The 14346-nt window shown below is 44.5% G+C and overlaps 1 protein-coding gene across 5 annotated transcripts in view; it reads right to left on the minus strand.

The window, feature by feature from the left end:
• Window positions 1-14346, minus strand: part of Iqsec2 (IQ motif and Sec7 domain ArfGEF 2) — an 80102-nt gene that overhangs the window by 5576 nt on the left and 60180 nt on the right. For all 5 annotated transcript variants that reach the window (XM_029473108.2, XM_029473107.2, XM_029473106.2 and 2 more), the window contains 7 exons: window positions 9946-10841; window positions 8221-8382; window positions 7592-7714; window positions 6244-6410; window positions 4063-4202; window positions 3224-3349; window positions 734-833 (listed from right to left, as the gene is read on the minus strand). In XM_029473108.2, the coding sequence (XP_029328968.1) occupies window positions 734-833; window positions 3224-3349; window positions 4063-4202; window positions 6244-6410; window positions 7592-7714; window positions 8221-8382; window positions 9946-10841 (1714 nt within the window). The remainder of the gene's footprint in view (window positions 1-733; window positions 834-3223; window positions 3350-4062; window positions 4203-6243; window positions 6411-7591; window positions 7715-8220; window positions 8383-9945; window positions 10842-14346) is intronic.

Here is a 14346-nt window from a genome sequence, read left to right on the forward strand (position 1 = left end):
CTTTGAAGCAGAGTGGATAAGACAAGAAACTGAGAAATGATACAACCCCCTACAAACACACACACACACACACACACACACACACACACACACACACACACACACACAGAGCCAACCAACTCTTGAGACAGAATCATGCTGTTCGGCTAGGCTAATCTCAAACTCCTGGGCTCCAGTAACTTTTCTGTCTCTGCCTCTCAACAGCTGTCCTATAGGCGCACACATCACCCTGTCCTTCTTGGAGATGATTTCTGTAGAACCCAACTCTGAAATGCCTTTTCTGTGCTCAAGCATCTTCAGTGGTTTCCTTTTGTCCCCAAACTCCTGGTAACCATGGCAACCTTATTCCTTATACCCTAAGATGTAAAGGCAAACAGAATTCTGAACTGCTTTCTAGAAACCTTTTCCTTTGTCTCTCTGCCTCTCAAAATGACTCTGCTCTCTTGAATGATACTCAGTCATGCTCTTCTCAATACAGGACTTCCAAGCACACTGTAACTGCTACCTCTTCTGCCCATTAAGGAACACACAAACGTTGTTCTGTGTTCTCCAGGAGCCACACCCAAATCATACTCCATTCTAATCTTCCTTTCATCCTCATACCAGTAGATACGTTGGGGACTTTAAGCTAGCTTTGGAGGACTTCAGTGGCTGGAAGCTAGTGTAGATGAAGGATGAGCATGGGCTCTGATAGACTCCTGGGATGCATGCTAGGGTTCAAGAGGGGACTCACATGAGTTCTGGAAGAGCTGCATATGCATTTCCACCAGGGGAAAGGACTGACGGAAGCTGTATGTCACCAAGATCTTCTTCTTCTGGAAAATTTTGGTGACCTTTGGCAAACAAGAGTGGGAAAAAGATAAGAGGCAGGGTTTAGGGTAGGGGATTTCCAAATGATACCCATTTCTAGTAACCGCCTTCCCCACCTATTCCCAGTAATAGGCATATGCACATGAGCACATATACCCACGAAGAAGAACTGAAACTTTAGGAGCGGAGAGGTGGGAAAGAATCCAAGTTTGTGACATCATGACCACACACAACAAGCATTTGCAACTTTGAAAGGAACTACATGAATGTTGGTCCCTCTAGGAAGCCTGTCCTAATACCTCACATAGATTTCTGTTTCCATCTTCTGATCTTCCAGGGTGTTCCTTTCATACCTCTTCCCCTGTCAGAGTCTATGGTAATTCTAAATATGTGATTGCCCCTGCTGGCCTGGAGGGCAGGGGGTATTGGTGGGTCTAAATTTCAGGTTTTCTCACTTACCCCAACTCCCACCATACAAAACTATCTTATAATGGCAACCTCTGCCTAGCCTCTGAACAGGATTAATAATCTCTCAAGGACCAAAAGTCTTTCTCAAGTATTTAGGCATTTTAGATTCACCACGAACATAAGCTTGGACAATCTGCAAGTGGCTAGTTTATTCCATGTATTGTATTGGGGAATGCAACCTGGGTCCAGACAATTGCTCTATCATTAAGCTACAGCCCCATCTTCTACCAATGGCTCTTCAAACAAAGGTTTTGTTTAGGTTGGTTACAGTGCACAATGCTGTCAAACACTTTCTAGCAGTGGTGTGGCGTGGATGGTTGAGACAAGACCTCTATCAATGTAGTCCAGTCTGATCTCAACATTCTGTTCCTTTTGCTTCCACCTCCCAAATGATTAAATTATAGGGGTTTATCAGCATACCATGTTGCAAAACACTATTAGGCCATTTGTTTGTGAGTCCTTGAGTACAAGGGCTGAGTCTGATTTATCTCCATGTACTCAGTGTCTAGCATAAAGCTAGATAAACAGGGGTGTCGATTCATGAAGCACATCTAACAGGGACTCAGCACCCACGTGAGCCAGGCCCACATGGTTTGAGATGGAGTCATCTCTTCCCCCTCTTCTCTCTTATAGGGCTGGGAATAGAACCCAGATCCTTGCATAAGTTAAACAAGCACTCTACTGCCGAATTGCATTGCGAGGCACTGACTTCCTGTTTCATCCTCTTGACAACTCTAGGAGATAAGGTTAGCACCATTTCATGAAGCAAGCCACTAAGGTTTGGAGAGGGTGTAGGAGGTATGTTGTCTAAAGCCTTGATTCTCAACTAGACGTGATTTTGACCCCGGCTTCCATAGGATACAGAACAACATCTGGAGAAGACATTACTTTCTTTTCTTTTGTTCCTTCCACTTTTTCTTCCCTGAAGATGTTCCTTCCCTCTCCCACCCTTTCTTCTCTGACTTTTTTTTTTTCTCCTTTTCTCTGGAGAAAACATTTTTGGTTGAAGGTTTGCTGCTGCCTTCTAGTAGGCACCCCAGGGTACTGCTAAACATATACAAGACAGGCCCTTGAAAGAGAGAATTGCCTTGCCTCAAAATAGCAACAGTAGTGCCAAGATGGAGAAACGCTAATGTAAAGAAGAGAAGACCAAGGAAGGAACAAGACTGCTGTTCTCAGGAGTACTTTCTCAGAGCAGAGGGAGAACACTTGCTCTTTGTGATCCCAAGAAACAGTAGAGAATGTAGAGTAAGAGGTGAACCACATCAGGAGGCCGAATCTAGCCAGGTGTGTTGACACACTCCTTTAATTCTAGCTAAGAGGCAGAGGCAGGTAGATTTCTGTGAGTTTGAGGCTAGCCTGGTGTACACAGTGAATTACAAGACAGCCAGAGCTATTTGGTGAGAGTCTTTATTTTAAAAACAAAACAAAACCAAAAAACCAACACCCCCACACCCAAATAACCAGATTCTAGTAGTAGTAGTCAGGGCTAAGCCACCTTGGAGAGTAGCTCTTGCCTAGGAAATCCTGAAAAAATCCCTTTTGATCTATAGAATCCAACAAATCCTATCACTAAAAGATGATACCTCTGTACCAGTGAAGTGCTTTGTTTTAATCACTTCTAACATCAAGAAAACTGAGAGGTTCACAGAGCCACAGATTCACAACCCTCTGTGCTACGGCAGTGGACAGGGACATTTCCTACCACTTCCCAGATTACAAGTCTATTATTAGCCCCCTGGTCCTCGAATTTTTTTCTGTCCCTGTGTGGCTCACATGACATGAAAATGAAGGAAAAGGAGGGACAACGATGGGCTATACCTTGCTGGGGACCATGCAGATGGCATGCATTGTATCAACCAAACTGCACACACCATGGTTTGCACTAGACCCAGCAGCTCTGCTGACTATCTCCCTCCCATTTCCTTCGGTACAATGCCCATACCACAAGGAGGTCATTGAAGAGGAAGACCTCCCGCTGATGCAGCCCCAGCCTTTGGGGGCGGTTTGGATCTGGCACCTCATAGAGCTGGCAGCAGCAAACCAGTCGACGGTGAGGGAGCGACAGGACCTGGAGAGGTGTGAAAAAGTGGTGGTCAGCAAGGCCACCCCATCAGTTTCAGGCCTCTGGTACCTTAACAAGGCATATCTGTCACTCTGACACAAAGAATATAAACAACTAAGTCCTGTAAGCTTTTCTTCTATCTTGTCTTTGTCCCTCTAGAACCTTCTGTCTGAAATGTCTTTCTTGCCCAGTCCAGCTATATTCTGTCCCTCTTTTACATCACACTTCCCAAGTTATTTTCCAAGAAGCCTTTCTGACTTCCCTTGACTTAAAATGGCCTCTCCCTGCTTTCTGTTCCTCTAAATTAAACTAGGAGGCAGAAGTATTATTTGTGTCTTTGTCTGGGAACCTCAGTAATCTTTGAGTGCCCCTAAAGACAGAGATTATGTCTGATTCGAATCTGTCTCTGGATCCCAGCAAAATGGTAAGGCATTCATAAATGTTTGCTGCCAATAGTGTATCTGCTTCTTACCTACTACAGCTTGCCTCTCTTTACTTGGATATCTTTACATAGATAAAAAGAAAATATTCATCCTGCCCCTGTGATGGACTCTGCAATATACTAAATGCACTTATATAAATAATCTCCTATAATCTGTACCATGATTCCTAAGGAATATCATATTTCCCACTTTATTTTATAGGGAAGGGGAAGCTGGAAGCTGGGGGAGGGCAGTGACTTACCACACAATGATGCCTCCTACCCTGAAGTCACTTACCGGTTTCTTGCCAACAATCATGCGCTCCACAGCCTGCACCTGGGACACATGGTCATCGTTGGTCCTCAGTTCACGACCTTGGATGCGCTGGTAGATGCCTACTAGAAGGTCCCGGGGGATGTCTTCACCATTGTCAACTCCTACATGGAAAGTATAACAAAAGAATATGTCACATCAATATAGAAGGTAGGTAGTAGGGGGCTCTCCATAATACCCCACACTCAGGCATAGGGACAGAAGGTGCCTTTCAACAAAACAGCCAATTGGTCTTTTTTTTTAGCTAGGGTAGGGATTTTGTCTAAACAACTTATACTGTAATTGAGGCAACCAGGTACTACTTTTTATCTTCCTTTTGCTCCTCTTAACTGGAAATAGTACTTTCAAATGATACAGAGTTAGTAAGGGTCTGAGCAGATTGGCATGTCTACTGATATCACAGTTTCAGAAATGAATCCTACATGACCATAAATATTCAATCCCATCAACTCCTTTCCAAAACACATATCCTAAGGGATTATTCAAAAATATTTATGAGCTTGATGCCAAAGAATGTTCACCAAGTGGTATTTATGGAGAAATTCTGAAACAGCTTAATTTCTAACAGTAGAGAAATAGCTAAGTAAAGGATAGTTTATCTATAAACTTGATGTTTACCAAAATATTTCAATAGTGTGAGAAAATTCTTGCAGCAAGTTAAGTGAAAAGAGGAAGATAATAAACTACTTGAGAGGCAGAGAGATGACTGAGGAGGTAAGGAAGGGTGCCTGCTGCCAAGTCTGACAGCTTGAGTTTCATCCCCAGAATCTACATGGTGGAAGAAGTGAACCAATTCTTACAAGTTGTCCTCTGACCTCCACACGAACAATTATGGCATGTGCATGCCCACATCTGTAGCATGTGCACACACCCACAAATAAATAAGCAAATAGATGTAATGAAAAAATAATTTTGGCACTGCTGAGCATCAAACCCAGGGCCTCATGATAGCCCCGTGTTCCTCATTCCTAAAATAAACACATATTTCATTTGTTTGTTTGCTTGTTTGTTCAATAACTGAAGGAAATAGTCACATGTGTATGTACACACACACACACACACACACACACACACACACACACATCCCTCCAAGCCAGATTAATAAAATGAAATTGTCAGATGGTGGCACATGCCTTTAATCCCAGCACTCAGGAGGCAGAGGCAGGCAGATGGAAGTTATTTTAGAATAGCCCCTATCTTGAAAAACAAACAAACAAAAGAACCCCATCCCTCCATATCCATCAGAGATTGGTTCCAAGATCTTCCATCAACACCCAAATCCAAAGATGTTCATGGCTTATATATAAATTAGTACTGTCAAGTATGGTTGCCAAGTGATAAGGTGTTGGTCTTAAAAAATGGGGGAGTATTTTCATATAGCCTACATTATACATTCTCCAGTTACTTTAACTCATCTGCATATTACCTACAATACTTACTGCAATGTTAATGCCACATAAATGGTGGTTTTACTGTATTATTTAGGGAATAATGACAAGAAAAATGGTTGTACATGTTCAGAACAGACCCAAGTTGTTTTTTTTTTCCCAGAATTTTTCAGAACAGAGACTATAGCAGCCTCCCCTCCATTGTCCTTCGTACTCATTTTACTTGGTACACAGTAAGCAACCAGTAAGTGTCCACTGGCTGAGTGGTTGGTTGGCTAAATGAATAAACAAATGGAGAAAAAGGTGTCTAAAGTAATCAAATGAGTCTTTATGGGTATAAATAGAGAAGACAAGGAGAGAGCTAACAAGGAATGGATGAAGGAGTGAATCAAACAGTTTAAGAGCCAGGCTTGTTTTGTTTTGTGAGACAGAGTCACATTCTATAGCCTGAGTCAATACTTAGTATATGGATAGACAACTGTTTTTCTTTACAGTGCTGGAAATCAAACTCAGAGCCTTGCACATGCTAGATAAGTGCTCAGCGCTGAGTTACCTACACTGCCTGGCAAAGGACTTTGATAAATTTGAGTGAATTAATAGGTGAATGCCCTGGGGAAGTCCAGCCATGAGATAAAGTGACAGCATAGAAGGCTAATTTATAAGGACATCTGGGATCTCTCTCACCCTACTCCCATCCCCACACACTTTACTTTTCTCAGATGATGTGCAAGAAAAATAGATGGGAAATTCTGGTCACCTCTCAGGTTCTTAATGAAGTCATCCAGCTTCATCTTGCGTTCAGCCTTGACACTGGGGCTGTACATATCGGTATTGAGGAGGATGATGGCAAAAGCAAGGATGAAGATGGTGTCTGGGTTCCGGAACTGGCGTACGAGGGCAGGGTTACAGACACAGTACCGCTGGCTGTGAGACAAGAAGGGTCAAGTCCAGACTCAGGTGCCAACAATTTCCACCTACCCACCCAAGTTGCCATCACAAACCCTTTCCTTCAAGAAACATTCCCTTAGCATTTGGAGCCTGTCCTCTTCATTTTCTCCAACACCACCATGAAAAATCATAACCACTACCTTCTTGGAACTTTTCTGGGAGATTTAAGTACATTGTCTCATGCAATTCATCACAGCACTGCATAAATGCTATTTCCCCGTTTCTTTCTTCTGCCTGTAGTGCTGAGGATTGAGCCTTGGGCCTTGAGCATGCTAAGCATATGCTCTACCACTGAACCACATCTCTAACTCCCAAGCAGTCCTATTTTACACAGGATATAATGAAGGCTTGAAGTGGTAAGGTAACTTGCCCAGGCAATAGAGCTGGTGAATGGCAAAGCCCGGATGAAAAGCAATCATCTGGCTTCAAAGCAAATTTTCCCCCACCTCTCCTGAGAAAAGCTCCAAAGGGTGGAGCAAGATTTAGACCCAGCTCTGTCTGATCTTCAAAGCATTTAGAGCTGAGCATAGATAATATGGAGTTAGATGCAGTCAAGTTTAAACCCTGATTCAGCTAACTTACTCTAATGCCCCAGAATTTTGTCATCTACAAAATGAAAATGCCAGTAGAAGGATCTACCTCAGTAGCCTTTTTTCTTCAGTACTGGGCACAGAAACCAGAGACTCAGAGTCATAACAACAGGCAAATGCTCTATCACTGACTTACATACCCAGATTCTTGAGTGCTGTCATTTATTGCTGATCTTGTCACTTATTACTATGCCTAGATCTCAGAGGCTAGAGCTAGATACTTCATATTCACTGATTCTGAACCATACAAATGCCTCTTAAGATGGGATTCATCAATTCTGAATTTTTGTTTGGTTACGTTTTGTTTTGTTTTGTTTTGTTTTGTTTTGTTTTGTTTTGTTTTGTTTTTGAGACAGTGTCTCTCAGTGTAGGTCCAGGCTGTCTTGGAACTCACTACATAGACCAGTCTGGCCTTGAATTCAGAGATCTACCTGCCTCTTCCTCACCACAGCAGACCTTTGTTTCTGTTTTATGGCGAGAAAATTATTATGTCCAGAGAGTAGTGTCTTGTGGAAATAGGGCCCCATGGTAGCAAGGGGCAGCTTCAGGAGTGGGAATCGGGCACACCTGAAAGCTTCAATGAGTCGCTCCACTTTCTGGGCCTCCCCCTGAACTCGGATATGGGATTGGAACTTCCTGAGTGCATCGTCCAAATCCATAGAGGAGAAGTCCATCTCATCCACCACACAGCTGAAGAGTAAAGAAGCAGGGTGGGTGGTGGCACTCTTCATTTCTCTACACAAACCACTGACACACCCACTTGCACAAGCAGCCCAACACTCCCACTGACAGACTCCCACGCTTTGGGCCTACAGCCACACGTACATCACATCTGAAGACAGAATGCTTGAAACTCAAGTAAGAAAGTCGAAGGCACATGGTCACTAAGAGTGCTTCCCCTTAATCTATTCATTTTAGCGATGGGATACTGAGGCCCAAAGCAAAATATCAGATGAGCGTGCCATGCCCAAAACCACCCTTAGGAGTCTTTAAGAATAGGGTCAAAAGAAATAAGAAGACCCCTTTGGAGCAGAGAGGTCTGGGAACAGGAAAATCTAGTCATCTTGTTTTGAAAGTTTATTTGAGCAAAAAAGACAGACTGCCTCTCTCCTGTCTTCCCTTTCTCCCCTTCCTCCCTCCTGTCTTCTTTTTTCCAGGAATCCCTGGCCCCCCCTGCCCCATGCTGGGGTCCTCACTCCAACACATCTCTGTTGAACTGCTTCTGCCGATTCCCCAGGAATTCCCCTATCATCTGCCGGCTCAGGCCTTTCCTCTCCAGGATGAAGTGAGCCACCCCAACAGGAGTGTCAGACAGGAAGCCTCGTTCGATCAAATACTGGATACCCTTCTCTGGCTTCCTGCAGGAAGAGAGGAGGTAGATGAGATAGTTGTCCCTCTAGAACTGTGCCTGGTCCTATTTCTAATTTGATTTAGGGCCAGACTAACCAGGGCTTTAGAGAGCCAAGGATCGATCATGTGGTCAATTCCTTCACAGTACAGATGAAAACATCGCAGCACAAGAAAAAACTACTTTTCCTAGCCTTTAACGGCTGAGCCATCTCCACAGCCCAGAAACTACTTTCCCATTTCACAGAGTTTCACAATTCCAAGGCATCCTTACACTAATCTCCTTTACCTGAGGCATACCAGAGTTGAGGGGTGGAGGATGCTCTCTGCAAGAATTATGATAGGCCCAGCAATCATCAGAGGGTCTTGAGAGGGGGCCTGAGTTCTAGACCAAGACTGCTTCCCTGAGTCACAGACCCTCAGGACAGGGAAGAAGTAAAAAAGTTGCTTTGTTCCACACCCTACATCCTACTCAGCCTCTGTGACTATTTTTACAGATGAGGTACTTCTAATGTTTTCAGAGAGTGGAGCCAAAAACCTCTTGGTTGGAATTGTCCCATATGCAGAACTTGAATGCCTTATGAGGGTCTCCAAAAACTAAAATTTGCAAATTTGGACTTTGATGTTCTAGGAGTCTCTGACCAATTACTTTCTAACTGCATGATTTTGGCCAACCTCTTATACTTCTCTGTGTCTCAGTTCTTCACCTCTAAAATAAGAATATGACTATGAACCTCGCTGAAGTTATTGTGAAAATTAAATATAGGTGGCAGTGTTTAACAGATTATAAAGATGTGAAGTATTACATCAAATGCCTTCCATTACATCTAATGTTTTATAATTGCTTCTTATGTTTTCTAATTATTTTCTAATCAAATGCCACACTCTCATCCCCATTCCTAAGCACCTGGCACAGAACCAGGCACCTAGAAAGAGCTTAGTCACCATTAGTCACACCAGCTTATGGAAAGATGAAAAAACTGAAGCCCCAAGAAGAAACACAAGTTACCTAAGACTAGACAGGGAGTGAGCAAAGGCAGGCTACGGGTCCTGATCTAGGGCTCATTATAGTCCAGATTGCCTCCTCCCTCTGAAAAGGGGGAATAGGGAGGACAGTGCCCAGAAGCCATTTGGGAGAAACATATTGCTCAAAATCATACAAACAGGTACTGAAAGCACTAGGACCTGAACTCAGGCATGTTGGGAGCCTCTCTATTCTGTAACTCTGTGAGTTTTGTTTAATTCTTCTTTATTTCTTACTTTGGGTAGCTGTCTTTTGAGACAGGGTCTTACTTTGTAGCTTAGGCTGGCCTGGTGGTCACAACAGAGCCCAGGCTATCTTCTAACTTGTGGCAATCCCTTTCACTCAAGCCTACAGAGTGCTAAGATTTCCAAGTGTGAGTTACTACATCCACTTTCTGCTGTCCTTCTCATCCCCAGACATCTGGGAAGAAATACCATTGCATCAAATGTCAGGATAGCAGAATCAAGGTGACTGCTTGGAACTAGCCTCTAAAACAAGGTACCCATGCAGGGTGGGAAGAGGCAAGGAAGCTAGAACCGAGAGCACATACTTATTGAAGAGGTTGAGGCCAATTCTGTAATGTCGCCTTTGTACCACATCATTGTTGAAGGCTGGCGAGTCCCAGCTGTGCCTTGTCTCCCGCTGGTAAGTCTGCTTGCACAGGCCAGTGGCTGGTGGTTCCCTCAGGCTATCCCGAGAGGAGGAGCCAGAGCTGCAGTTGATGGTCTCATTAGAATTGCTGGAGCTCTCCAGACTCTCATTGTCTCCACCATCAGAGTTCTCACCTGCTGCCTCACACTTCCCCAACCTCCGACCTCCAGCCACACCACTGGGCCCAGTACCACTATTGGGGGCTGGTGGCAGGGGCCCTGGTGGGGCTGGAGCTGGACCCTCAGGGGCAGGGTAGTGGCGGTGTGGGATTGGGGCCCTGCCTGGTGGCCCCTTGTGCTTCAGGGTCCCATGGGGGCTGCAGCCATCGGCCTCATACACCAGCTGGCGGTGGACAGAGCCGCGATCTGAGCGGTCACTCAGGTCTACAGAACTGTCACTGGGAGGCTCAATGGTGAGGAGGGGGAGGTGTGCAGCCCGGAGCCGGAAATCCCGGCACTCCAAGCACCCAGGACCCCTTCGAGTGCCTTCCTCACGGCTACCATCTTCCCGGGTCCCTGGTGGCATTGGTGGAGGAACTGGTGGGAGGGGAGCTGGTGCCCAGAACTCAGGGCGGCCTTGGGGTGGGGGCTCTGTGCTGGGCAGTCGCTCAGGTGATGGAGGAGGAACTGGGTCATCCAAGTACAGGGGGAGGTCACTGAAGGATGTGGCTGAGCTGTCTTCTTGCTGTTCCTTTGATTCCCGCTTCTCCAGTTGGGCTGACCCTGGCTCCTCAGACATAGGCCCTGATGGGTGGCAGTTCAGGGCCTCATCAATGGATTCAGCCAGAGACTTTACCTGTACACAGTGAAAGGTGAAAAGAAAAAGGAATCATAAAGAGAGGAATGGTACAAGGGTGAAAAGGTGAGAAGAAGGGAAGGGAAGGGAAGGGGAGGGGAGGGGAGGGGAGGGGAGGGGAGGGGAGGGGAGGGGAGGGAAGGCGAGGCAAGGCAAGGCGAGGCGAGGCAAGGCAAGGCAAGGCGAGGCGAGGCGAGGCAAGGCAAGGCAAGGCAAGGCAAGGCAAGGCAAGGCAAGGCAAGGCAAGGCAAGGCAGGGAAATTTTCCTGGTGGGTCAGCCAAGGAAGCAGATCCTTTACCATAGGTTCTGTATTTTAAATGTTTAAAATACATGCTTAGTGAGTGTGTGTGTGTGTGTGTGTGTGTGTGTGTGTGTGAGTGTTTTGCCTGCATATGTCTGTGCATCACATGTGTGTGTGGTGCTAGTGGAAGCCATCAAATCCCCTGGAACTGGAGTCACAGAGGGTCTGCCATCTCTCCAGCCCCTTATTGTTTCTTTTATATATACACAAATACATTTTTATTGAAAATACATTTTTTCATACAATATATTCTGATCGTAGTTTCCCCCAATTCCTCCCAGATTCTCCCTACCCACCTAACCCCATGCCTTCTTTCTCTCTTTAGAAAACAAACAAACTAGAAAAATAATTTTAAAAGGACAAAGAAAATCACAAACACACAGAGAGACATCCAATAAAAACCCATACAACACAAAATTAGAAAGCATAATACACAAGCAAAAGACCAGTAAGACAAAAAAGTCCAAACAAGGCAGTATGAGATAAAAGTCTACAAAAATACCATTGAGTTCATTGTGTGTTGTCCAGCCAGTCCCTTATTTTAAACTTTATTATTTTTTTAAAAGCTTGCAAAGAATCCCATAGGTTCTTACTAGTTTATAAAATAACTCCCAGGGAGTCACTGTGAGTTCACAGAGGCTAGGACTAACAGTGACAAAATGCCTTCTTGGGCACTCCAGTATCCCTGTCTCCATATCAAATACTCCCTCTTCCCTGATTCAAGCCACACTCTTACCTCTGTCAAATAGGCTCAGTTCCCATGCAGGGAAAACCCCAAAATCTCAGCTTCCTCCCAGAGCTCTCCGTGCAAAATTCTCTTAGGAAATCCATATTTACTCTTGAGAAAATGAACACCTAGTAACACTGTCTCCAGGTGTACTCGGCTTCCAAACTGGCCCCCAGTGATCTCTACCACAATCTTAGATATAACACCGTACTAAAGTTGGTCTGTGTGGCCCACAACACATGGTAGTAGTGAAGGCATATCATTCTGGAATGACACTGGCAAGTACTGCAAATTCTGTCTAGCATGCTCTTTGACTTGTATCCTTTCAGATTCCTCACTGAAGGGAAGCCACACTGTGTGTGAACAGTCCTGAAAGGGACTGCCAACAAAAGAAGAAATTGAGCATAGAAGCAGACCTGCCAGCCCCAGTCCAGTCTTCTGAGATTGGGTCTTACACAGCTTAACAGCAGCCTCCTGAGAGACCTGGAAACAGAATCATCCAGCCACACCCCTCACAGCTTCCTGGCCCTCAGAAACTGCATAAGATAATGTTTGTTGTGGTGTGTGGTGACACACCTGTAATTATAGTACTCCAGAGGCTAAGCCGGGAATTCCTCAAGCTCAAGGCCAGCCTGGGCTACACAAAGCTACTCTGTTCAGAAGAAAAAATAAAGAGATCGTTTGTTGCTTAAGCTCAGTTCTAATCTCAGGTTCTTTGTTTTAAAGCCTGTTATTACTGTATGTATGAGTACATGATGTGTGGGTGTAGGTACAGAAGCCATGGCATGTGTGTAGAGTCAGAGGACAACTTTGTGGCACTTCTTCCTCTCTCCACCTTTCCATAGGTTCCAGGGATTGAATTCTGGTCTTCAGGCTTGCACACCAAACACCTTTACCCACTGAGCCATCTCACCGACTCTCTTTCATGCGTACTCTGACCTCTAAGGTCAGATTTAAATGACTAAATTTTGAGCTAGTTTGCTGTACAGCAAGAAGTATAATACATTTTCCCCCAATCTGACTTAGATAGCACTGAGTGCTAGGATCAGACCTGGTTCTTCTCTCTTTTCCATCAGATGGTATTTTCCTGTTCTCTATTCTTCCCTTGAGGGATAGGTGCGAGCCCAGTTTCTATTTTAGATCAGCTACTGCTTGACATAGAAAAGATGCTTAATTATCACATGAATGGATGGATAGATGATGCAGATCTTCCCTTCATTACTTCTTTCCTTCCCTCCATTTTACTAGCCTCAGAGAAGCAAGCATGGACAAATGATAGGATCAGATAACAGAGTTTAGATTACAGTGATTTCTTCTTTTAAAAAACTTCATTCATTCAACAATTTCTACCAAGTATCTCCTTGGCTTTAGGAGAGAAAAAAAAATCTGACTAACTTAGCAGTTACCAGATACCAGGGACTTTCATGTACGTTACCAAGTTGAAGTGCATTTCCACAACAGCCCTAAAATGGCACCAAAAAGAAAGCTTTGACTCCATTTTGCTGATCAAAAGGTGAGACCATTTGCCTGAGATCATACAACTGGGAAATGGAACAACTGGGGTTTTCACACGGGGAGCCATGTTGAAATCTCCCCAGTTTAGAATGGCCACTCGCTGCCATGTCTATTCCTATTATTCCATGTTTTAGCAGATGCAATCACAGTGCCTGGACCAACAACACACTTTTCAACATCTCTAACTAGCAACATCTTTCCAGTTCCACGAGGTCTAGTTACAATGCTATTTTCTCCAAGAAACGGGTCTGGTCTTCCCAGAATCCCTTCTGGTTCTGAGTACATTCTATTTTAGGAGATGACCATGCACCTATATGCTTCTACTGTCTACCAGACTGGGAGAGCCTTAAGAATACTGACCAGAGCACATGCCTCAGCCTCGGTCTCCTCCATTATAAAACAGGGAAAAGAATCTCTATGTCTCAGATTTATTGTGAAGCATACAGAGTACCTGGCACCCAGCAAGTGCTCATTATGTTAGTAAAGGCTTTATTTGATGTATATCAAATTTCTAAAAGTAATGACTTTTTGTCTTCTTATCTGTTTATATGTTCATATTTTTAGTGCATGTGCATGCACATGTCCTTGTATGTCACAGTGCATATGTGCAGGTGAGAGGTAAACTTTCAAGAATCTGTTCTTGGGGCTGGAGAGTTGGCTCAGCTGTTGCCTTAGTTACTTTTCTAACCCGAAGTTTCAAAGTCCTTCCCCCAAGCATGGTCAGGTCTGTCACAGCAATTGCCCATGAACCTTGTACCAATTTCTGTTTTACTTAGGGCTTCTATTGCTGTGATAAAACACCACGACCAGAAGCAGCTTGTGGAGGAAAGGGTTTGCTTCAGCTTACAGCTTGCAGTCCATCATCCAGGGAAGTCAGACAGGCCAGAAACTCAAGGCAGAGACCTGGAGGCAGGAGCTGATACAGAGGCCATGATGCAGAGGGTGCTGTTTACTAGCTTGC

Source organism: Mus caroli, unplaced genomic scaffold, assembly GCF_978045245.1.
Source record: "Mus caroli unplaced genomic scaffold, Mus_caroli_1 scaffold_5, whole genome shotgun sequence".
Taxonomy (NCBI): Eukaryota; Metazoa; Chordata; class Mammalia; order Rodentia; family Muridae; genus Mus; species Mus caroli.